Below are 24,057 nucleotides of genomic sequence, written 5' to 3'. Positions count from 1 at the left end.
GACCTCATCTGCCAATACCTAGGCATAATTAGAGACCCCATTACGGTCCCTCACATTTTTGTCATGACATTATATCCAGTGGAACTTCTACAAAAGTACTTGGGTAGGCAGGGGGGGCAGTTGTGTATTTTTTCTACTTGGGCCTCATCTGCCAATACCTAGGGATAATTGGAGACCCCATTACGGTCCCTCACATTTTTATCATATCCAGTGGACCTTCTACAAAAGTACTTGAGTAGGCAGGGGGGTAGTAGTGTATTTTTTCTCTACTTGGACCTCATCTGCCAATACCTAGGGATAATTGGAGACCCCATTATGGTCCCTCACATTTTTATCATGACATCCTATCCAGTGGACCTTCTACAAAAGTACTTGGGTAGGCAGGGGGGAAGTTGTGTATTTTTTCTACTTGGACCTCATCTGCCAATACCTAGGGATAATTGGAGACCCCATTACGGTCCCTCACATTTTTATCATATCCAGTGGACCTTCCACAAAAGTACTTGGCTAGGCTGGGGGGGTAGTTGTGTATTGTTAGTGGATTATTTGGGTTAGTGGAGTTTTTGGGTAGTTCATTGAGCCTCACTGGGTTGAGCCTCAAGAATGACAATGATATTGGGTGCAAAACTAGTCATGACAACCACACCCTGGTGTCTAAGGGGGCGTCTCTAGAACAAGGTAATACACTAGTATTATAAATGGCATGTGGTAGGTGGGGGGGCTTGTCACAGATTTTGCATTGGGGCCCAAAGGTCAAAAAGCTATCCAAATGGTATGTAAGACTACTAAGGTGTCCGAATATTTTTGTGCACCTGAGGCCGGACTACAAACACACGTGGAATTTTTCCTTTAAGTGTATACGAAACAGAAAAGACAATTACACAGTATATCAAGGTCGGAAAAAGAAGCGTTCACATCGACTTTGAGTTAAAAATAGAAGCACCACTTTATGTTGTCAAATAGTTTTACATAATTGTTCATGTATATACTTGCTCTATTATTACACAGTACTCGCGCCCGCTTTGCTATCATTTTGCAATTTTATTTTTTTTTAAAATGACCAGTTAATTTAAAGTGAAATTTCAAAAATTTCAAAACCGGAACTGAAAAAAAAAAAAAGCACCAACATAGTTGTGACCTTCAACAATTTTTTTTTCAGCCCATTTTTTTTGGGGGGTATAATCTAGGACAAAGTATAATCTGTAAGAATGGGAACCAGAAAAAAATAAAAAAATTTATAACACAATGTACAATATTTTTGTCAAATGAAATAGCATCACGGGCAACGAGGAATCGGCTGATACCAGGGCTGGGCCATATACATATACACATATATATATGAAATGCAACCCATCGAATTTCTTTATAATGTAATGTACAAACAACCCTAATCCACCTCCACATTTACAAAAGAAATGTATAAACCGATGACGGTATCTCAATTTTTTCCCCCGCCCCCACATTTAACATATTTACAGATTTTCATCCTACGTACGAAAGATATGAAATGGTTACAGGGAAACTGTCAGTCTTGTTCATGAAATGAAATGAACACAAAAGGAAAAAAAAAAAATTGTAGCCTATTTCGAAGACTCAATTTAAAATCGGATTTTTTTTTTTTTGCCAACCACAAAAAAAGTTTAAAAAAAAATAATTTCCAATACAACATATTAAAACACATAATAACAAGTCTACATGTAAAAATATAAATTTTACATACACGATTTCAAAATAAGGATACGTTTTGTCATTTTGTTGCATAAAATTTACAAATGAATGTATATAGCTGGAGAACAGATGGACGTTTAGACCGGGTTAGGCGATAATCCTACTTAAAGTTGAGGGATAGACTTTAATACATGCCAAGTTTGGGTGGCTGGAAAGTAAAAAAAAAAAAAAAAAAAAAATCTAAACGCTGACATTTTGGGACGAAAATTGTCTAACAAATGCCTAGTGATCAGGACAGTATAGAAAGTATACCGCGTTTTACGATATCGGTAGTGGTAACCGTGCCAAGATCTGTCGGCAAGGAAAGTGACGCCGAGCTATCGAGTAAAAAAAAAAAAAAAAATCCAAAAACATCTCACATTCGTACTGGCCCACAAAAACTTCAAATTAAAAAAAGGTTAGATGATGGTTGCGCACTCACAAGGTAGGCCCTTGCGGTTGACGTGGTAGGTTGACGCCTTCCAGGATGACAAAGGTCGGGGCCGTGAATCTGCTATTTTTTTTATTTATTTTTTTTTACAAACGAGCACGCAATTACGCAAACACCTATCAAATATATCTGACCACATCGGGAAAAAAAAAATTCTTGTTGCATACCGCTTTAGCTACATATGTAGTTAACACTTGTAATTGGTTAGCTATATCACAGCCACTTAATTTTTTTTTTTTTTTTAATTATTTCCTTAATGATGATACAAACATTGGAAGGCACAGTGGTAACATTTTGTAGCATTCTAACCTTGTACCTATGAAAAAATCCCAGAATAGACTCAAATGTGCAGCTTGGCAAAACTCAAGATGCCATTTTTCTTTTTTTTTTTTTCTTCATTTTTTTTTTTTTTTAACTTTTTTTTAAATTTTTTTTTTTTTTTTTGCTGCCTGCACTATGTACATGGTGTGTCTTAAGACCTGCTTTCCCATAAACTGGAACAACAACTCCGTTTTTAATGACCGAGAAGCAACTCTAGGCTCAGCGTATTATCCTGCATCACCTCCCCCACAGAGTTCACATGACAAGTCACGAGAACGAAGAAAAAAAACGAAACAAAAAAGGGACAGAAAAGACACACAAAAAAAAAAACAAAAAAAAAAACTATTTACAGTAAAGTCTCTTTTTTTTAAAAAAAAGTTATTCATCATTATTATTTATACAGGAGCAAAAAAAAAACAGATTTTTTTTTTTTTTAAACAAATGAACCAAAGTTTACCATATGCACTACGTTTTAATATATATTTATATATATATTTATATATTTGTCATAGGTCTATTAGATCCATCTGTTCCTCCTACCCTAAGGAATGGCTAATATCATCACTTCGTTGTTTTTTTTTTTTTTTTTTTTTTTTTTTTAATTTATTTTTTTTATTTAATCGGACACTTGCTGGTTTTGTAAATATCCGGCCCCCGTTTTTTCCCCCCTCCACAAAATATAAACACAAGTGGAATTTGACACCAACAAAAACTGTCTTTTTTTTTTTCGTTATTTCGTGATTTTTTTTTCCGTCCCCCCGAAGTACACTTTTTCATTATTGCAAGTATACAATTTTTTTTAAATTAAATATTTTTTTTTTTCAGACTTACAAATTCGTTATATTTTTTTTTTATTTTTTTTTCCAAAAGTTTAGGCACAAATGCATTGATCCACGGCGTGGAGTAGATTGCCATTCACTGTCTAGGCCTGGAACGTACTGCTCGGAACATTCTGTAGGATAACGTCGAGAGTCCTCCTCCAAGATGCGCTTCTTCTAGCGTAGGGAATGCTGAAAAACCTCTTGCGTCTGTAATGCATATATCTACTCAGACTTGTCTTATTGGATTTTACAAAAACAAAAAAAAAAGGAAGGGTCGGGGGAGAAATGTTTATGTGGGTTTAAGATAATACAGCTGTTAAGGAAGTGGCTTCTTGCCTAAATGAAGAAATGCAAAAAAAAACTTGGACCTGAAACGACAGAAAACAGGAAAAGCGAGCATTAGCGAGGATGCATCTACTGACTAAGGATAAATATTACAAGACAGAAGTGAAAAATGAGCACAGATGGTTAATATACAGGTCTGGGGAGGAGAATGCAATTAAAATCTGAATAATAATAATAATAATAATAATAATAATAATAATAATAATAATAATAATAAAAAAAAATAACAACATATTTCCCTTCTCCCTTGTGCCAAGATTTGACCAAAACGCGTCAGATCTCATATGTATAAAACAACCTTCATTTGGTTCAAATACATCAAACCCACCTTTTTTACATCTGTCCCAAATGATTTGATGCATCCCCCATTCCTCCATGGGGTCCTGAAAGAGACAAAGGAGAAGGATCCGAGGAGACTTTCTCTTCTTCCCTTCTCTTTAGACATGCTGCTTTAGGATTTAGATTTCTTTCTGCAAAAGAAATGAAACAAACAAAAAAAAAAAAATTATCAAAAATTTGAAGTTGACGGAACATCAAAAACAAACAGGTAAAATCAGGACATCGAAACTAAAGTCTTACAAATATATAAAAAAAAAGTGATAAGAATGGTGCTGCTGTCTTGAAGTGGTTTCCCTGGGTATTCTAGGGCTCCTCTATCAGGGGCGTAACTACCGGGGTAGCGGCTGCCACAAGGCCCGGGACATTGGGGGCCTGGCGACAGCCGCTACCGCTGCATTTTTTTTTTCTTAATAAGCCGTTTCCAGCTGCTCCAGCCGGTAACGGGCCCTATTTACTTACCGATCCTGGCAGGGGCCAGGATTGGTAAGTGACACCGCGGGCCCCAAAAAGACTGTTATTATATTCGGGGGTCTTTTCAGACCTTCAAGTATAATGATCGGAGGCCTGGGAGAGGTAAGAGAATATACTGTTACTTGATCCAGACAGGCTTCGAGCCTACTTCTGTGACATCCCTGATGTCACATGACTGGGGCCTGCATCCCGGATCATGTGACGTCCTGGACGTCATTGAAGATGGCCGACACCACCAAGGAGTACAGCGGAGCCAGGGATAAGTAAGTAACAGTGTTTTTTATGTCAGTATTCCTTCTCGGTCTCCGATTATTAAACTTTGGGTCTGAAAAGACCCCCGAGTATAATGATTGTTCATTGGTGTCCACTATAGGACATAATACTGTGTGCAGGGGCCACTATGGGGCATAATACTGTGTGCAGGGGCCACTATGGGGCATAATACTGTGTGCAGGGGCCACTATGGGGCATAATACTGTGTGCAGGGACCACTATGGGGCATAATACTGTGTGCAGGGACCACTATGGGACATAATACTGTGTGCAGGGGCCACTATGGGACATAATACTGTGTGCAGGGGCCACTATGGGGCATAATACTGTGTGCAGGGACCACTATGGGACATAATACTGTGTGCAGGGGCCACTATGGGGGATAATACTGTGTGCAGGGGCCACTATGGGGCATAATACTGTGTGCAGGGGCCACTATGGGACATAATACTGTGTGCAGGGGCCACTATGGGGGATAATACTGTGTGCAGGGGCCACTATGGGGGATAATACTGTGTGCAGGGACCACTATGGGACATAATACTGTGTATAAGAGCCACTATGGGGTATAATACCGTGTGCAGGGGCCACTAAGAGACCCCAGACTCCAAAAATATCCTGTTCAGCCAAACTTAAGATTTTTGTAAAATTAGTAACAAATTTTTCTTGCCAGTCTCTAATAGCGCCATTCATTTTATAGTGGCTGTGCTTGGTATTGCAGCTTAAGCCTATTCATTGGAATGGGACTGAGCTGTAAACAGGTCATCCCACTTATTGTGATCTCAGCCGTACCTCGGACTTGCTGCTCTAAGCTAAGAATCACGGCTACAGCTTGATGTAATATAAGAAGCTTGGTCTGTGGCTTGTCGCTCTTTAGGTGTAGTTGAACCATTCTTCCCAGCTCCTTGAAGGCCTCGTTGATGTCGCGCACTCGGAGGCGCTCGCGGGCGTTATTCGCCATTCTTCTTTCTTTCTCCCTCTCGGCTTTCTGCTCCGGTGTTAGATCTTCATCATCGTTATTGCTGAGAAGTAATGGAGACGTTTAAATAAGAGCACAGTGTGTATAAGGACAAGAGAAAAACATCATAGAGTAATAGAAAAAAGCGTAGTATGGCGGTATAAAAGGTAATAAAATATAAACCTTCTGTTCTGACCAAAGACGAGACAATCTCTGAGCCCTCCAACATGCACTAAAACTAATAAATCAATGCAGAGATAATCGTTTTTATATGGAAAGGCAAAACAGCCTGCAAGTGCACTAGGGGCGGGGCTTGATTTGTCAGATTTTCCTATAAACAGTCACAAGTGGTCTGGTATTGCCGTCTGATGCCACCCCGTTAGCTCTGAATAACTATTTCATTCTCTTCTTGCATCACAGCTGTCTGTAGGCCAAGCTGGCAAATCAGGCCCCGCCCCTAGTGCACTTGCAGACTGTTTTGTCTTTCCATATAAAAATGATTATCTATGCATGGCTTTATCAGTTTGCGGCCGTATAGTAAAGCCCTATACATAGCACTATTATTGGATTGAGAGGCATTTTGGATCTGGTGGACCCCTTAAAATTTTTTCCCCAGCATCTGGCTACTGCTAACCTAACACATCCTGGCAAGCACTATACATGGTAAGCAATATAAATAAGCCAGCAGAGAGAGAATTCATAGGGGCTATACTAAGGGTTAGTAGAGAGTCCGAATAGTCGGAGGCTAGGATACAATTTACTCTTTTTGGAAAATTTTTAGAAATTTTTAGAAATTTTTATCGACAGTCCAGGAAGAACTAACATAATATTCTGTGCCCATTGCAGAGTCTGAATACGACAATACTGCACTTCTGTCTTTGAGCATATCCTGCCCCCTTAAGTCCTGCACTATGCAAAATACATTGTATGAGTTTTTTCCTTAAAGGGATGCTATCATTGGATACCCTTTTTTTTCTCGATCACACGTCGGAATAGCCTTAAGGAAGGCTATTCTTCTCCTACCTTTAGATGTCTTCTCTGCGCCGCCGTTCGGTAGAAATTCCTGGTTTTCGTCGGTATGCAAATGAGTTCTATCGCAGCACTGGGGGCGGTCCTCAGCACTCAAACAGCACTGGGGGCATGACCAATGCTGCGAGAGAACTCTCCATCTTCTTCTGGAACGCCCTCTCCCTGTGTCTTCTTCCATCCTGGGTTTCAATCTTCTAGGCCTCGGGCAGAGCCAACAGGACATGCCCAAGCCACAAGAAAATGGCTGCTTACACTGAAAACTGGTGTAAGCGGCCATTTTCTTGTGGCCTCTTATAGAGTAAGCTGGTATAGGAGGCCATTTTCTTGTGGCCCGGGAATGCGCATTCGGCTCTGCCCGAGGCCTAGAAGATTAAAACCCAGGATGGAAGAAGACAACAGGGAGAGGCCGTTTCTGAAGAAGATGGAGGCGGCATTGGAGATTTCTCTCGCAGTATTGGGGACGCCCCCAGTGCTGCGAGAGAACATCATTTGCATACTGATCAAAACCAGGATCTTCCGAACGGCGGCGCGGAAAAGACATCTAAAGGTAGGAGAAGAATAGCCTTTCTTAAGGCTATTCCTACGTGTGATCGAGAAAAAAAGGGTATCCAGTGATAGAATCCCTTTAAAGGGTACCTCCAGTTATAAAACAACCTTCCATAAATATATACAGTACAGATGAATATAAGAAACTTTGTCATATATCTTATTAATGGAATCTGTTCCCTACTCTACTTATTTGGCTGGTTATAGAGAATATGTCTCTGTATCCAGCTCACACATAGAAGTCTATGGAGAGGGAAGGCTGTTCATTGATGTATAGCCCCATTCTGTGGCAGTGGTAGAATGGGGCACTAAAAGCCATAAGAGTATAGCCACAAGGGTGATCTGTTTGCTTCCTCCTCCATAGACTTCTATGTTAAAAGTATCTCAGCCTAATAAATGGAGAAGGAAACAGATTTCTTTAATAAGATATATTACATAGTTTCTCATATTCATTCATGCATAGTGGTATAATAACCGGAGGCCCCTTTAAGGTGACACATTTAAGATAAAACACAGTCTAGAGTTATAAATATGCAATCATATTATAAGTTAAACATCTTTGGTGCCTATGTCCCCATGACAAAACTTCCTGTCCCTGTGCTCTGACAGCTCAGTATCATCATAGGGGCATTGGGGTTCAAAGACTCATGAAATAAAAGGGCTTCTAGGAGACCCAGTAGCTCTATGGTACCTGACAGTGTCCAGATTACAGGAAGAGTTGTCATGGGGAGCCAGCAACAACCTGATACAGAAAAAAAGATATTTCATTTTACATTTTTAGAATACATATAGGGTGTTAATACTGATTCCCCAGTAAATTATTCCAGTTTCTCCAGTAAAACCATCAGTAACTGGTGGGGCACATTGATTATGGAGAGGGTCCACCGAGGGGTCCTCATATTCACTATCCATAGATATAAGGCACCATCCGGTCAATGCAAAGATGTTCTGCGCGAATACTTAGTAACACCAATTGGATTGTACCAGCGCTTGCTTCCTTCTTGGTTCTAGGAACTACCTGTGTATTCCCTATGTATCAGATAGACATCCAGCAGATGTAGCAGAGCTGAGTTTGTCCTATAATTCGATGAAGGGGCCATGATGTGATGAGTATGTCTGCTCTGCACTGTGTACATACAGTCCTATGAAAAAGTTTGGGCACCCCTATTAATCTTAATCATTTTTAGTTCTAAATATTTTGGTATTTGCAACAGCCATTTCAGTTTGATATATCTAATAACTGATGGACACAGTAATATTTCAGGATTGAAATGAGGTTTATTGTACTAACAGAAAATGCGCAATATGCATTAAACCAAAATTTGACCGGTGCAAAAATATGGGCACCTCAACAGAAAAGTGACATTAATATTTAGTAGATCCTCCTTTTGCAAAGATAACAGCCTCTAGTCGCTTCCTGTAGCTTTTAATCAGTTCCTGGATCCTGGATGAAGGTATTTTGGACAAACAATTCAAGTTCAGTTAAGTTAGATGGTCGCCGAGCATGGACAGCCCGCTTCAAATCATCCCACAGATGTTCAATGATATTCAGGTCTGGGGACTGGGATGGCCATTCCAGAACATTGTAATTGTTCCTCTGCATGAATGCCTGAGGATTTGGAGCGGTGTTTTGGATCATTGTCTTGCTGAAATCTCCATCCCCGGCGTAACTTCAACTTCGTCACTGATTCTTGAACATTATTCTCAAGAATCTGCTGATACTGAGTGGAATCCATGCGACCCTCAACTTTAACAAGATTCCCGATGCCGGCATTGGCCACACAGCCCCAAAGCATGATGGAACCTCCACCAAATTTTACAGTGGGTAGCAAGTGTTTTTCTTGGAATGCTGTTTCTTTTTGGACGCCATGCATAACGCCTTTTTTTATGACCAAACAACTCAATCTTTGTTTCCAAAATGAAGCTGCCTTGTCCAAATGTGCTTTTTCATACCTCAGGCAACTCTATTTGTGGCGTACGTGCAGAAACGGCTTCTTTCTCATCACTCTCCCATACAGCTTCTATTTGTGCAAAGTGCGCTGTATAGTTGACCGATGCACAGTGACACCATCTGCAGCAAGATGATGCTGCAGCTCTTTGGAGGTGGTCTGTGGATTGTCCTTGACTGTTCTCACCATTCTTCTTCTCTGCCTTTCTGATATTTTTCTTGGCCTGCCACTTCTGGGCTTAACAAGAACTGTCCCTGTGCTCTTCCATTTCCTTACTATGTTCCTTATAGTGGAAACTGACAGGTTAAATCTCTGAGACAACGTTTTGTATCCTTCCCCTGAACAACTATGTTGAACAATCTTTGTTTTCAGATCATTTGAGAGCGGGCTGTCCATGTTCGGCGACCATCTAACTTAACTGAACTTGAATTGTTTTGTAGAAAGAAATGGTCCAAAATACCTTCATCCAGGATCCAGGAACTGATTAAAAGCTACAGGAAGCGACTAGAGGCTGTTATCTTTGCAAAAGGAGGATGTACTAAATATTAATGTCACTTTTCTGTTGAGGTGCCCATATTTTTGCACCGGTCAAATTTTGGTTTAATGCATATTGCGCATTTTCTGTTAGTACAATAAACCTCATTTCAATCCTGAAATATTACTGTGTCCATCAGTTATTAGATATATCAAACTGAAATGGCTGCTGCAAACACCAAAATATTTAGAACTAAAATGATTAAGATTAATAGGGGTGCCCAAACTTTTTCATAGGACTGTATATACAGGATAGCTATTGGAAGTGCAAAGAGTGTAGCAGTTGAGCCCATGTTATATCCTATTTAAAGGGAGTGTGTCATCACAACCCAACATATCAACCCAGCCCGCAGGTAGATAGGTTAGAGTCCACCGAATCCAGCAGTGTTTTCCCCGTGTGAATCGCTGGCTCCTGTGCCGAGATATTGCCGTTTTTGTCCCTATGCAAATGACAACAAGGGGGCGCCATTGCTCAAAGAGCTGACAAAAATGGCGATATCTCAGCAATGGAGGCGGCGATTCACAAAGGGAAAAAAACGGGTTGATTCAGATGAGCCTAAGCTATCTATCTGCAGATCTAGGTAGTTTATGATGGGTTCTGGTGACACTCCCTTTAAATGTGAGCATTGGGCTCAACTACTACAACTTTATTGCTATGCCGGGTTATGCTACAAACAGATTCCGTTTAATGCCTCGCCCTCCATTCCGCTGGGACTTCCCACATAACAAATGTCCATTGTTATGCAAATTTATGTAAGCTCCGCCTCTCCGTGACCCTGTTTGGGGTCAAAAATGGGACTTCTCAGATGTATGACCATGGATATATGGCGGCACTATTATATATTGTGCAGTGGTGTAGTCACAGGAGGGGTTCTCCAGATAACTAGAGGGTCATGTCTAGTTAGAGGACAAGCCCAGCCATAGCTTTTAGGGATTCCGACTGCTACATCTGTATTATACTGCGCACGCGTGTGCACCGCTATTCTAGGTGACAGAATCAGCCTTCACTGTGGCTGAACGTCCTATACTACCGCGCACGTCCTGCTGGGCACCAAGCTGTATCTGCCAGTCCTCCTGGGGTGGGCTACACTTGCCAATCACACTGGCACTTTAGTCTGACATTCAGTGACCCAGCATGCCGCCGGTTTGACTTTCAGATAAAAGTACAATAGAGCGCCGTAGTCCCACAAGTGGCGCCCGTGCCAAAAAATATTGCATTGAAATCGTGCCAAGCAATCCCGTCGAAAAGCTGTGACGCTAATAGAGTCCTAGCCCAAACGCTCTGTCTGAAAGTCACTAGCCCGGAATTGTTAAGGGCATTGCGAGACGGAAAGAGTGACTCGAAAATTCCAAAAATATTTGAATTAAAAAAAAAAAAAAAAAAATTGTCTCTTTTTGAAAAAAACATAAGTGTCACTGGAGACGTCTCCGCCATAGAAAAAAAAAAAGTTTCAAAAACATCAGGGTTGGGGCGCGCAGTGGCGGTAAAAGCGAATCGGGGGCTCAAAAAGTTCAGAGGATGTAAATAGCGACGTGAAACATCTGCCAGGTGTGAGTCTGACCTAGGCCGCCCGCACACGCTGTGGATTTTGGACTCCGCACCAATGATCGAGAGAAGACTAGGCCAAGTATGAAGAGGCAGTGGAGGCGGAGAACGAAAAAAATCAGAAGGTCAGAGGGCAATGTACTGTTAAAGGGGTTTGGCTTTATGTAAATAAAGCTTAAAGGTGTCGGTTGTGGAAACTTTTTAGATGCCATAATGACATGTGGGAAATAATGATTGGTGGGGTCGGGGTGCTGAGATCACCGGGGTCTCTGAGTGAGCGGATTCATAGAAGGTCTACAAGTCGGTGATCGGCTGATCAGGGCTGATCGGAAACATAGGCCTCTGAGTGAGCGGGAAGAGGAGGAGGGGGGAAGAGGAGACAGCAGAATGGACCTGGATGACATGAACAGGGGGTTCGGTTCCGTTCAAATGTCACGGAGTAGGATATGACCTCCTCTATAATCGTGGGAACGGAGCATCGGACCACCCCATCGGAAGAGCCTTGGCCTGCATGCTTGCTTGTGTGCATGAGGCCTTAGAGGCGTACGACTTCACTTCACTTTAGCAGTCATGGAGGTCTCAGCACCCGGATCCTACCAACCGAAACTTCTGACATGTCACAGTGACCTAGAAAAGTCATATCTACAACTATTTAATAGACTTTATGTTACAATGATCAATATATTTAACACATCTGCTTTCTGTCAGTGACTGTACCCTGTACATAGCTAGTCCTACTGAGCTGATACATTGTATCTAGTCTAGACAATGCTCTGTGGGCTCAACAACCTGGACTCCACATGGATACATTGTATCTAGTCTAGACAATGCTCTGTGGGCTCAACAACCTGGACTCCAGACTGATACATTGTAACAAACCAGCAGAGATTTGTGCAGCTACTGCTGATGTATCTAGTCTAGACAATGCTCTGCGAGCTCAACAGCCCGGACTCCAGTCTGATACATTGTAGAAAACTAATAGAGAAATCTATGCAGCTGCTGCTGATGATGTATCCAGTCTAGACAATGCTGTATGAGCTCAACAGCCTGGACTCCACATTGGATACATTGTATCTAGTCTAGACAATGCTCTGTGGGCTCAACAACCTGGACTCCAGACTGATACATTGTATCTAGTATAGACAATACTCTGTGAGCTCAATAGCCAGGACTCCAGTCTGATACATTGTAGCAAACTAGCAGAGAAATTTATGCAACTGCTGCTGATGTATCCATTCTAGACAATGCTCTATGAGCTCAACAGCCCGAACTCCAGACTGATACATTGTAACAAACCAGCAGAGATTTGTGCAGCTGCTGATCATGTGTCTCTTGGCAATAACCCTGTACATAGACAGCCCTGGTCTCCTCTAAGAATTGGATACAACGGGTTAGACAATGCTCTGTGAGCTCAGCAGCAGCCGCACAAATCTCTCTGTTATTTTGCTACAATGTATCAGTCTGGAGTCCAGGCAGTTGAGCTCACAGAGCAGTGTCTAGACTGGATACAATGTAACGCCCGGTTCATATCTGCGTTCGGGTTTCCGCTTGAGGGCCCCCCAAACGGAAACCTATACACGTTAAAAAGCGGTTACCTGGGACACCCACGGACCCCATAGACTATAATGGGGACTGTGTGGTGACATCAATCAGGGTTCACATACTTTTGCCCACTCCCGTTTATCCTATGGTCCTAGCTAAGCCTTTGTTACGTCTGCAGACCTGGATGGATCTGACAATGGATACAGAACATTCCTTGTGTCGATCCAGAAGCGAGCGCTGGGCACAGATCTGCATATTCGCGAGGACATGTCTGACATGAGGACGCGCCGTCTCTACCCCCCTCCGTCTCCACCCGGCACATCGGCCACGTGGGATACTAAAGCGTGGTCTCTCCATAATCCTTTCTGTTCACTTCATCAAAATCCAGTGAAGGAATTAAATGAAGCGACACTATTATATACTGTTACCTAGATCTTGACCTCGTAATTGATTTGATATCCTTCTTGTCATCGTCTAATTTCTTGTCTTCAGATCCTTTGGAGTCTTGAAGATTTTCATCTCCTTCATCGTCTGATTTGATTTCCGAGCTTCCCGGAGACACGTTCTGTCCTTGCAGACCAGCTGGGAGGCCTAGGAGGAAAACACATTTACCTTTATGTCTATTGTCTGCAGGATGTAGCAGAGCTGAGTGTGTCAGACGCAGTCCAATAAGTAAGATTAAGACATTGCAATCGTATTTTACATAGGACTGCAGGTCCAGACTAAATGATCACAGTCTATAAAATCCTAATCCTATAATATATCTGCATAGGGTTCGTAGATATCATAGGGGCTGTGTTTGGTATTGCAGCTCAGGCCCATTTACTTGAATGGGACTGAGCTGCTGCTGTGCCATGATGTAACTGATAAACGTGGTACAGGGATCAAGCTGTGGTAATCATGGGCTGATCGGTGTAGGTTCTGGGTGTCCCCATGATCATATGTTAAACCCCTTTAAGGCCTTGTTGAAAAAAAAATAGTAGGCAGAATTCGGGATGATTTGGGGACAGAATTCACCGTAAAATCAGCGTCAGATTCTGACGTCTGAATGGAACCTAAATGTTAAAGTTGTGTTTACCTGCAGCCACCACTAGAGGGAGCTCACTGATTTAATATTTAGAACGCGTGGAACAATGTAATCTATGCAGCCGGCTACAAAAGCTCCCCCTAGTGGTGACTGCAGGAAGCCAGAATATTGTTATGAAACTCTAAGACTATGGACAACTTTAGGCCCCATGCAAAGGGGGCAATAAAGCTGCAGTATGGCCACGTGACCATCGGAGGTGATGTCACTTTCTGAGAAGAAGAAAGCAGCCATGTCTTTTAACCCCTTTAAGTGATAAATGAAATGCTTACCTCTGTACGGATCTTGGGATGGGTTTAGATCTGGTGACGTGGCTGACTGTACGGGTAACTGCGGCACGGACACCTGATTTGGCACAAGTGAATGACTCCCTCGTAGACTGTCTTCCCGGTGTGATCCCACCTGACGAAACAGCAGCCAAACAAGGGTTATCTTATTAACATAAGTTGGCACTCCAATATAATGGCAGAAATATCAACTGTGACTGGGGTTGAGCGATCGGGATCGGAAAAGATCGGATCGCAATCGGCGATCGAGCAAATTTCACGATCGCGATCGGCTGGAAAATGACCGGAAATCGGATTTTAAAATTGATCCTGAAATCTCAACCCCATCATTAATATATCTACTTGCTGTCAGTGGATGAAAACAATCTACCACTCCTGTATAGACCGAGTACCTGTCACAGCTGAGGTTTTGTTACAAAGTATCGGGAATGTTTGGGACATCTTTGGATACAATTGTAACAAATCCCCAGCAGGGGGCAGTATCAGGTCTTTAAGGGTTTGTCGTCGTGAGCGTGTTCATTCAATGACAGCAAGCAGTCAACTTGGAAATGATTAGAAATTGAAACACAAAGTTGTCAGATTTTTTCCTCCTCTCTGATCTGGATATTGCGGTGGCAGCACAGAGGCACTAGAGGGAGCTGTTGAGCTACAAATCCCCGGTTCCGTAAACAGCACTTAACACTCGCTACGATGCGGTGTTGCACATTTAGTGACAAATATGGAAGAGTAACTCAGGCAGGTAAAACGTCAAATTGTCTCCCTGGGTGCTGCAGTAGAGCGCACTGATTCGTACCAATCTGTCTTCTATCATGTCCGCCAACAGATCTGACAATTATCTTAATGCCCATATGCTTAATTGTGGGCTTCTCAATTCCCCCATTGCTATCAGAAATCCTGCAGGATTTTCCATTTGGCATTCAGCTTTCATTTCGGGGGAGAGCAAAAAAAAAAAAATTTAAAAAACTCAGGGCGGCCATCTTTGCCGCAATCCTCCGTTATAGTGACCCAATACAAGTCTGACCTGTGCCGGCCCTTTAAGAAAAGTCCAGTAACCAAAAATACTCCCGAAGGATTAGGAAATGACACAATGGAAGTTTCTAGGAAATCGTCCTTCCGGGGGTTTTGAAAAAAACAAAACTTTGTTTCTATTTGGGAAATTGCTGTTTTTAAGAAAGATAGAAAGAAAGGTAGCGATAGATAGATAGATAGATAGATAGATAGATAGATAGATAGATAGATAGATAGATAGATAGGAGATAGATAGATAGATAGATAGATAGATAGATAGATAGATGATAGATAGATAGATAGATAGATAGGAGATAGATAGATAGATAGATAGATAGGAGATAGATAGATAGATAGATAGATAGATAGATAGATAGATAGATATATTAGATAGATAGATAGATAGATAGATAGATAGATAGATAGATAGATAGGAGATAGATAGATAGATAGATAGATAGATAGGAGATAGATAGATAGATAGATAGATAGATAGATAGATAGATAGATAGGATATAGATAGATAGATAGATAGATAGATAGATAGATAGGAGATAGATAGATATATAGATAGGAGATAGATAGATAGATAGATAGATAGATAGATAGATAGATAGGAGATAGATAGATAGATAGATAGATAGATAGATAGATAGATAGGAGATAGATAGATAGATAGATAGATAGATAGGAGATAGATAGATAGGAGATAGATAGATAGGAGATAGATAGATAGATATGAGATAGATAGATAGATAGATAGATAGATAGATAGATAGATAGATAGATATGAGATGGATAGATAGATAGATAGATAGATAGATAGATAGATAGATCTAGATGGATAGATAGAATTTTTTTTTTTTTTTTTTGCTACCCTAGCGGGCGCTCTCTGGTTTGGGGACCCCGGCTGAAGTATAAGTCATCCGCCATGAAAGAAAAAAAAAAAGATTAATTAGTATTTTTCCTGTTGTTGGGATTTGTATCACACTGATTTGTAAGATTATTTGTTTGGTATCCAGCTGCCAGGCTTCTTCTATCCTAATCCCCCATCTGTGGTAGACAACAAAAAAAAGAAAAAAATAATAAAAATATACAAAAAAAAAAAAAATGCTGCCTATTGCAGGGTCTGTAATGTCTGCCTTAAGCTGCGGTATTAATTAGCGGCCTAATTGCTGGATGTTACCGTGTAATCTACTTAGTAATAATACCGCAGGTAGAGGGGCGGCGCGGCCCCACACACAAAAACTTACTACGTTTCTTCTGTAGTTTTCTGCAAACAATCCATCGGAATACAAGAGATTATTTTTGCCTGAGCACCTGGTGAGAAAACATCAGCGACAGCGGAAGGGGGTTGTAATTAACTGGGAATATTTCTTTTTTCTGTTTGTAGTGGAAATCGCAGAAGAAGGGGGAAGAAGAGAAGTCAAGGTCTGAGGTGTGGAGGAGACGTGGCAGGACGTCCGGCCTCTTATCAGGACATGCACTCCTTACACTGAGATCATGTCTGCAAGGATGGAACTAACTGTTATCTATCTCCTATCTATCTATCTATCTATCTATCTATCTATCTATCTATCTATCTATCTTCTATCTATCATCTATCTATCTATCTATCTATCTATCTATCATCTATCTATCTATCTATCTATCTATCTATCTATCTATCTATCATCTATCTATCTATCTTCTATCTATCTTCTATCTATCATCTATCTATCTATCTATCTATCTATCTATCTATCTATCTATCTATCATCTATCTATCTATCTCTCTCTCTCTCTATCTATCTATCTATCTATCTATCTATCTCCTATCTATCTATCTATCTATCTATCTATCTATCTATCTCCTATCTATCTATCTATCTATCTATCTCCTATCTATCTATCTATCTATCTATCTATCTATCTATCTCCTATCTATCTATCTATCTATCTATCTATCTATCTATCTCCTATCTATCTATCTATCTATCTATCTCCTATCTATCTATCTATCTATCTATCTATCTATCTATCTCCTATCTATCTATCTATCTATCTATCTATCTCCTATCTATCTATCTATCTATCTATCTATCTATCTCCTATCTATCCTCATATCTATCTATCTATCTATCTATCTATCTATCTATCTATCTATCTCCTATCTATCTATCTATCTATCTATCTATCTATCTATCTCCTATCTATCTATCTATCTATCTATCTATCTATCTCCTATCTATCTATCTATCTATCTATCTATCTATCTATCTATCATCTATCTATCTATCTATCTATCTATCTATCCTCATATCTATCTATCTATCTATCTATCTATCTATCTCCTATCTATCTATCTATCTATCTATCTATCTATCTATCTATCTATCTATCTATCTCCTATCTATCTATCTATCTTCTATCTATCTATCTATCTATCTATCTATCTATCATCTATCTATCTATCTATCTATCTATCTATCTCCTATCTATCTATCTATCTATCTATCTATCTATCTATCTATCTCCTATCTATCTATCTATCTATCTATCTATCTATCTATCTATCTCCTATCTATCTATCTATCTATCTATCTATCTATCTATCTATTTATCTCCTATCTATCTATCTATCTATCTATCTATCTATCTATCTATCTATCTCCTATCTATCTATCTATCTATCTATCTATCTATCACATGCTCCCCCCCCCCTTGGTATATTAGTAGTATTACACGGCTTTATTACCCCCCTACTGGGCAGATTTCCAGTCGCCAGGTTATAATCTCCCTATGACATAACAATTGCGCTCAGGATTTCACTTCCAATTATCTTCCTGATATCTTTTCTTCTATGGATGGTGTGTGTGTGTGTGTGTGTGTGGCCTCCTGACAATGGCTGTGGATGGTCCTACAGATACGGTGTATAGCCCACAGATGGGCACTCAGTGTGGGGGGACAATAGAGAGGGCGCCCCCTCTCATCAGGTCCCGCCGCTGCCCCTTTGTCTGCCCCTCAGTCCTTCTAGAAGTCTCCAGCACTAATGACTGATCTCTCCTCTCTAGTCAATGGGATGTGCTGGGGGTCAGGGCACTCCAGAGACTGGAGATCCATCTCATCTACAGGGCTGGCCTTTCTATGGTACTTCATAGAGACGCAGCAGAGCTGAGTTTGTCATGTGTTCTGTAGTCATTATAGCAAATCTGAGTATATGAAATGCAGTAAGGCTGAATCCGTCATAGAGAGTAGGGCCAAGGGATTAATGTAGCAGAGCTAAATTTGTTCATGTCACAGAGAAGGCTGTGTATCAGCGGTACAATTGCTACGCAGGGTCAGATGTAGCAGAGCTGAATTTGACGTGTGTAGCAGAGACGACTGTCAAATCTGCTATAGAGATGTCAGACAGCAGTTTATTAGCGCGTATCCGATGCATTACCGCTAAGCCAAATATAGCAGAGCTGAACATACTATAGCAAAGCTGAGTCATATGAAGTAGAGCTGCAGCTGTAAAGATAGCTACGCTGAGTCAGACATAGCAGAGCTGAGAATGTGAAATGTAGTCAATCTGAATCATTGGGATGCTTGAGGGCTGAGTATCACATGTAATATGCAGATGTAGCAGATATGACTATGTAAAATGTTTCAAAGCTGAATTTGTCATAGGTAGCGGGGCTAAGTATCAAACGTAGTGTGAGAGCAGAGCTGAATTATGAGATGTAGCCGTGTGTCAAGTATACAAAAGCTATGATGGGTCAGATGTAGCAGTGCTGAGTGTATCAGATGTAGCAGTGCTGAGTGTATCAGATGTAGCAGTGCTGAATGTATCAGATGTAGCAGTGCTGAGTGTATCAGATGTAGCAGTGCTGAGTGTATCACATGTAGCAGTGCTGGGTGTATCACATGTGGCAGTGCTGAATGTATCATGAGTAGCAGTGCTGAATGTATCAGATGTAGCAGTGCTGAGTGTATCACATGTAGCAGTGCTGAGTGTATCAGATGTAGCAGTGCTGAGTGTATCAGATGTAGCAGTGCTGAGTGTATCACATGTAGCAGTGCTGAGTGTATCACATGTAGCAGTGCTGAGTGTACCAGATGTAGCAGTGCTGAGTGTATCAGATGTAGCAGTGCTGAGTGTACCAGATGTAGCAGTGCTGAGTGTATCAGATGTAGCAGTGCTGAGTGTATCACATGTGGCAGTGCTGAATGTATCATGAGTAGCAGTGCTGAGTGTATCAGATGTAGCAGTGCTGAGTGTATCACATGTAGCAGTGCTGAGTGTATCAGATGTAGCAGTGCTGAGTGTATCACATGTAGCAGTGCTGAGTGTATCAGATGTAGCAGTGCTGAGTGTATCACATGTAGCAGTGCTGAGTGTATCACATGTAGCAGTGCTGAGTGTACCAGATGTAGCAGTGCTGAGTGTAACAGATGTAGCAGTGCTGAGTGTATCAGATGTAGCAGTGCTGAGTGTATCAGATGTAGGAGTGCTCATCGTATCAGATGTAGCAGTGCTGGGTGTATCACATGTAGCAGTGCTGAGTGTATCAGATGTAGCAGTGCTGAGTGTATCAGATGTAGCAGTGCTGGGTGTATCACATGTAGCAGTGCTGAGTGTATCAGATGTAGCAGTGCTGAGTGTATCAGATGTAGCAGTGCTGAGTGTATCAGATGTAGCAGTGCTGAGTGTATCAGATGTAGCAGTGCTGGGTGTATCACATGTAGCAGTGCTGAGTGTATCAGATGTAGCAGTGCTGAGTGTATCAGATGTAGCAGTGCTGAGTGTATCAGATGTAGCAGTGCTGAGTGTACCAGATGTAGCAGTGCTGGGTGTATCAGATGTAGCAGTGCTGAGTGTATCAGATGTAGCAGTGCTGAGTGTATCAGATGTAGCAGTGCTGAGTGTATCAGATGTAGCAGTGCTGAGTGTATCAGATGTAGCAGTGCTGAGTGTATCAGATGTAGCAGTGCTGAGTGTATCAGATGTAGCAGTGCTGAGTGTACCAGATGTAGCAGTGCTGAGTGTACCAGATGTAGCAGTGCTGAGTGTATCACATGTAGCAGTGCTGGGTGTATCACATGTAGCAGTGCTGAGTGTATCAGATGTAGCAGTGCTGAGTGTACCAGATGTAGCAGTGCTGGGTGTATCACATGTAGCAGTGCTGAGTGTATCAGATGTAGCAGTGCTGAGTGTATCAGATGTAGCAGTGCTGAGTGTATCAGATGTAGCAGTGCTGAGTGTATCAGATGTAGCAGTGCTGAGTGTATCACATGTAGCAGTGCTGAGTGTATCAGATGTAGCAGTGCTGGGTGTATCACATGTAGCAGTGCTGAGTGTATCACATGTAGCAGTGCTGAGTGTATCATAAGTAGCAGTGCTGAGTGTATCAGATGTAGCAGTGCTGAGTGTATCACATGTAGCAGTGCTGAGTGTATCACATGTAGCAGTGCTGAGTGTATCAGATGTAGCAGTGCTGAGTGTACCAGATGTAGCAGTGCTGGGTGTATCACATGTAGCAGTGCTGAGTGTATCAGATGTAGCAGTGCTGAGTGTATCAGATGTAGCAGTGCTGAGTGTATCAGATGTAGCAGTGCTGAGTGTATCAGATGTAGCAGTGCTGAGTGTATCACATGTAGCAGTGCTGAGTGTATCATAAGTAGCAGTGCTGAGTGTATCATAAGTAGCAGTGCTGAGTGTATCAGATGTAGCAGTGCTGAGTGTATCAGATGTAGCATGGCCAAGCATCAAATGTAGTTCAGCTAAAGTAAGTCAGATGTTGCAGTGCTGAGAAAATGTAGCAAAGCTGAGTATCAGATACGTTAGAGTTGAGCATGTTACATACTGTATTTTACAGCTGAGTATATCACATACTGTACAGCAGAGCTGAATATATCATACACTGTATATTAGAGCTGAGTATATCACATACTGTATATTAAAGCTGAGTATATCATATACTGTATAGTAGAGCTGACTATATAATATACTGTATAGCAGAGCTGAGTATATCACATACTGTATAGTAGAGCTGAGTATATCACACACTGTATAGTAGAGCTGAGTATATCACACACTGTATAGTAGAGCTGAGTATATAATATACTGTATAGCAGAGCTGAGTATATCACATACTGTATAGCAGAGCTGAGTATATAATATGCTGTATAGTAGAGCTGAGTATATTACATACTGTATAGTAGAGCTGAGTATATCACACACTGTATAGTAGAGCTGAGTATATCACACACTGTATAGTAGAGCTGAGTATATTACATACTGTATAGTAGAGCTGAGTATATCACACACTGTATAGTAGAGCTGAGTATATCACATACTGTATAGCAGAGCTGAGTATATAATATACTGTATAGCAGAGCTGAGTATATCACATACTGTATAGCAGAGCTGAGTATATAATATATTGTATAGCAGAGCTGAGTATATCACATACTGTATAGTAGAGCTGAGTATATTACATACTGTATAGCAGAGCTGAGTATATAATATACTGTATAGCAGAGCTGAGTATATCACATACTGTATAGCAGAGCTGAGTATATAATATACTGTATAGCAGAGCTGAGTATATCACATACTGTATAGTAGAGCTGAGTATATCACATACTGTATATTAGAGCTGAGTATATCACATACTGTATAGTAGAGCTGAGTATATCACATACTGTATAGCAGAGCTGAGTATATCATATACTGTATAGTAGAGCTGAGTATATCACATACTGTATAGTAGAGCTGAGTATATCACATACTGTATATTAGATCTTAGTATATCATATACTGTATAGCAGAGCTGAGTATATCACATACTGTATAGTAGAGCTGAGTATATCACATACTGTATAGCAGAGCTGAGTATATTACATACTGTATATTAGAGCTGACTATATCACATATTGTATAGCAGAGCTGAGTATATCACAAACTTTATATTACAGCTGAGAAAGTATGGCAGAGCTGAGTATAAGATTTATTAGAGCTGAGCATGTCACATACTGTATAACAGAGCTGAGCATGTCACATACTGTATCGCAGAGCTGAGTATATCACATACTGTATCGCAGAGCTGAGTATATCATGCACTGTATATTAGCGCTGAGTACATCACATATTGTATGGGTGAGCTGAGAAAGTATAGCAGAGCTGAATATCAGATATATTAGAGCTGAGCATGCCACATACTGTATAGCGGAGCTAAATATCGTGTATGTACTATTGCTAGTAATAAGTAAGATGCAGCAGAGCTGAGTAAATGTAGCAAAGTTTCATTAGAGCTGAGTTTGTATTAATTCTGGGGAAAGAACTGGGCAGAATCCAGAAATCTTATAGCCCCACCCCTACTTAACTAAGCCCTGCCCCCGAGGAGCGTGTCCATTCACCTACATGAGATTAGAAGATGGCCCCTATTTTCTCAGCCTCCATAAGGTAGACTAAGTGACAACACCAGCTCTGCTACATCTGTATACTTTTACAATCCAAATCACTTTACTCCACTACCCAGATACAAGTCTGCGTTTGGTACAATGTACTATTAAAATAGAAAAAAGCAGGAGCGGCTATGTTCCAGCAGGATAAACAGGCCCGGCTCAGACGAGCGTATTGTTGGTATAAATGATTCCCTACGCTGCGAAGCCTTTCATCTCCATCCTATATAATAATGGCTTCCATATGTCAAGTGGCTTTGCTATAAATAAGATCAAAAGCAAAAAAAAAAAAAAGAAGAGATTTAATAAAAAATGACATTAAAAGTGGCATTAAATCTGGAGAAAAAAAAAAGTTCAACACTTTAGAAAAAGAAAAAAATCTCTTTAAGCAGCTTTCCCGAATATCCAGGCATTAAAGACAACAGCGCTGAAAATAGGAAAGCGGAGGATGGGCCACGTTACTAGTAAGACTATGCAATGCAGCCTGTAGGACTACAAGTCCCAGAATGACAGGCAGCCCTGTATAAAGCAGACATCATCTGCAACATCTTTTCGTAAATTCGGTGCTGTACCTCTGCTGTTCCTCTTGGAAATCTGTGCAGAAATTGTCAAGTCGCGTTTTACCAGCTCCCTGCCCTAATAGGGTTTACTCCTGACATGTCTTTGTAATACACACTTATATTCCTGAGACATCTCTTCTTACATTCTGTGCTGTTCCTCTGCTATTACGCCTGGAAATGCATGAATAAATTATCAACTGGATGTTACCAGCTTCCTGGTCAATAAGGCGTGTCCTTGACATGCCTGTTTTAGTATCCACTGTGATTTTACAATTCTGCAGCAACTTTTCATAGTTTCCATGCTTTTCCTCTGCTATTACTCCTGGAAATATATGGATATATTGACAACTGGGCAATACCATCCCTCTTGGGTGTGTCCCTGATGTGTCTGTTTTTAGTAAACACTTGTATTTATTATGAATTAACAATTTTGTGGCATCTTTTCATGAATTCTGAGCTGTTCCTCTGTTATTACTCCTGGCAATGTATGACTAAAATGTCAATTTGGCATAACCAGAGTGTGTCTATGACGTGCCTGTCTTAATACATACTTGTATTGTTCACGAAGAGATAATTCTGCAACACATTCTCATAAATTCCAATCGGTTCCTCTGCTATTACTCCTGGAAATGTATAATCTGCATGTAAATGTATGAATAATTGAATAATGGGGATTAAGATATATCCTAGTCATGCCTGTTTTAGGATTGCAGTCTCCATGAATGACCAATTCTGCAGTATATTTGCCTAGAACTCTGTGCGGTCCCTCTGTTGTTCCTCCTGGAAATGTATAAATAACTGGAAACTTTATGATAACACTTTTTTTTTTTAACTTGGACATGTCCCTACATGTTATTT

The 24,057-nt window shown here is 40.8% G+C and overlaps 1 protein-coding gene across 12 annotated transcripts in view; it reads right to left on the bottom strand.

Annotated features, from left to right (window-relative positions):
* Positions 1-1,455: 1,455 nt before the first annotated feature.
* TCF4 (transcription factor 4) overlaps positions 1,456-24,057 on the bottom strand; it is a 323,749-nt gene continuing 301,147 nt past the window's right edge. For 5 of the 12 annotated variants that reach the window (XM_075268482.1, XM_075268474.1, XM_075268429.1 and 2 more), the window contains 6 exons: positions 14,189-14,318; positions 13,261-13,423; positions 7,953-8,003; positions 5,521-5,750; positions 3,974-4,115; positions 1,456-3,668 (listed from right to left, as the gene is read on the bottom strand). In XM_075268482.1, coding sequence (XP_075124583.1) covers positions 3,979-4,115; positions 5,521-5,750; positions 7,953-8,003; positions 13,261-13,423; positions 14,189-14,318 — 711 coding nt within the window. In that variant the 3' untranslated portion in view covers positions 1,456-3,668; positions 3,974-3,978. The remainder of the gene's footprint in view (positions 3,669-3,973; positions 4,116-5,520; positions 5,751-7,952; positions 8,004-13,260; positions 13,424-14,188; positions 14,319-24,057) is intronic. The other 7 variants (XM_075268447.1, XM_075268499.1, XM_075268518.1 and 4 more) reach the window with 3 other exon arrangements.

This window comes from Leptodactylus fuscus, chromosome 1 (genome assembly GCF_031893055.1).
Source record: "Leptodactylus fuscus isolate aLepFus1 chromosome 1, aLepFus1.hap2, whole genome shotgun sequence".
Taxonomy (NCBI): Eukaryota; Metazoa; Chordata; class Amphibia; order Anura; family Leptodactylidae; genus Leptodactylus; species Leptodactylus fuscus.
The sequence above is the reverse complement of the archived record's forward strand: the minus strand, read 5'-3'. Positions and strand labels throughout refer to the sequence as shown.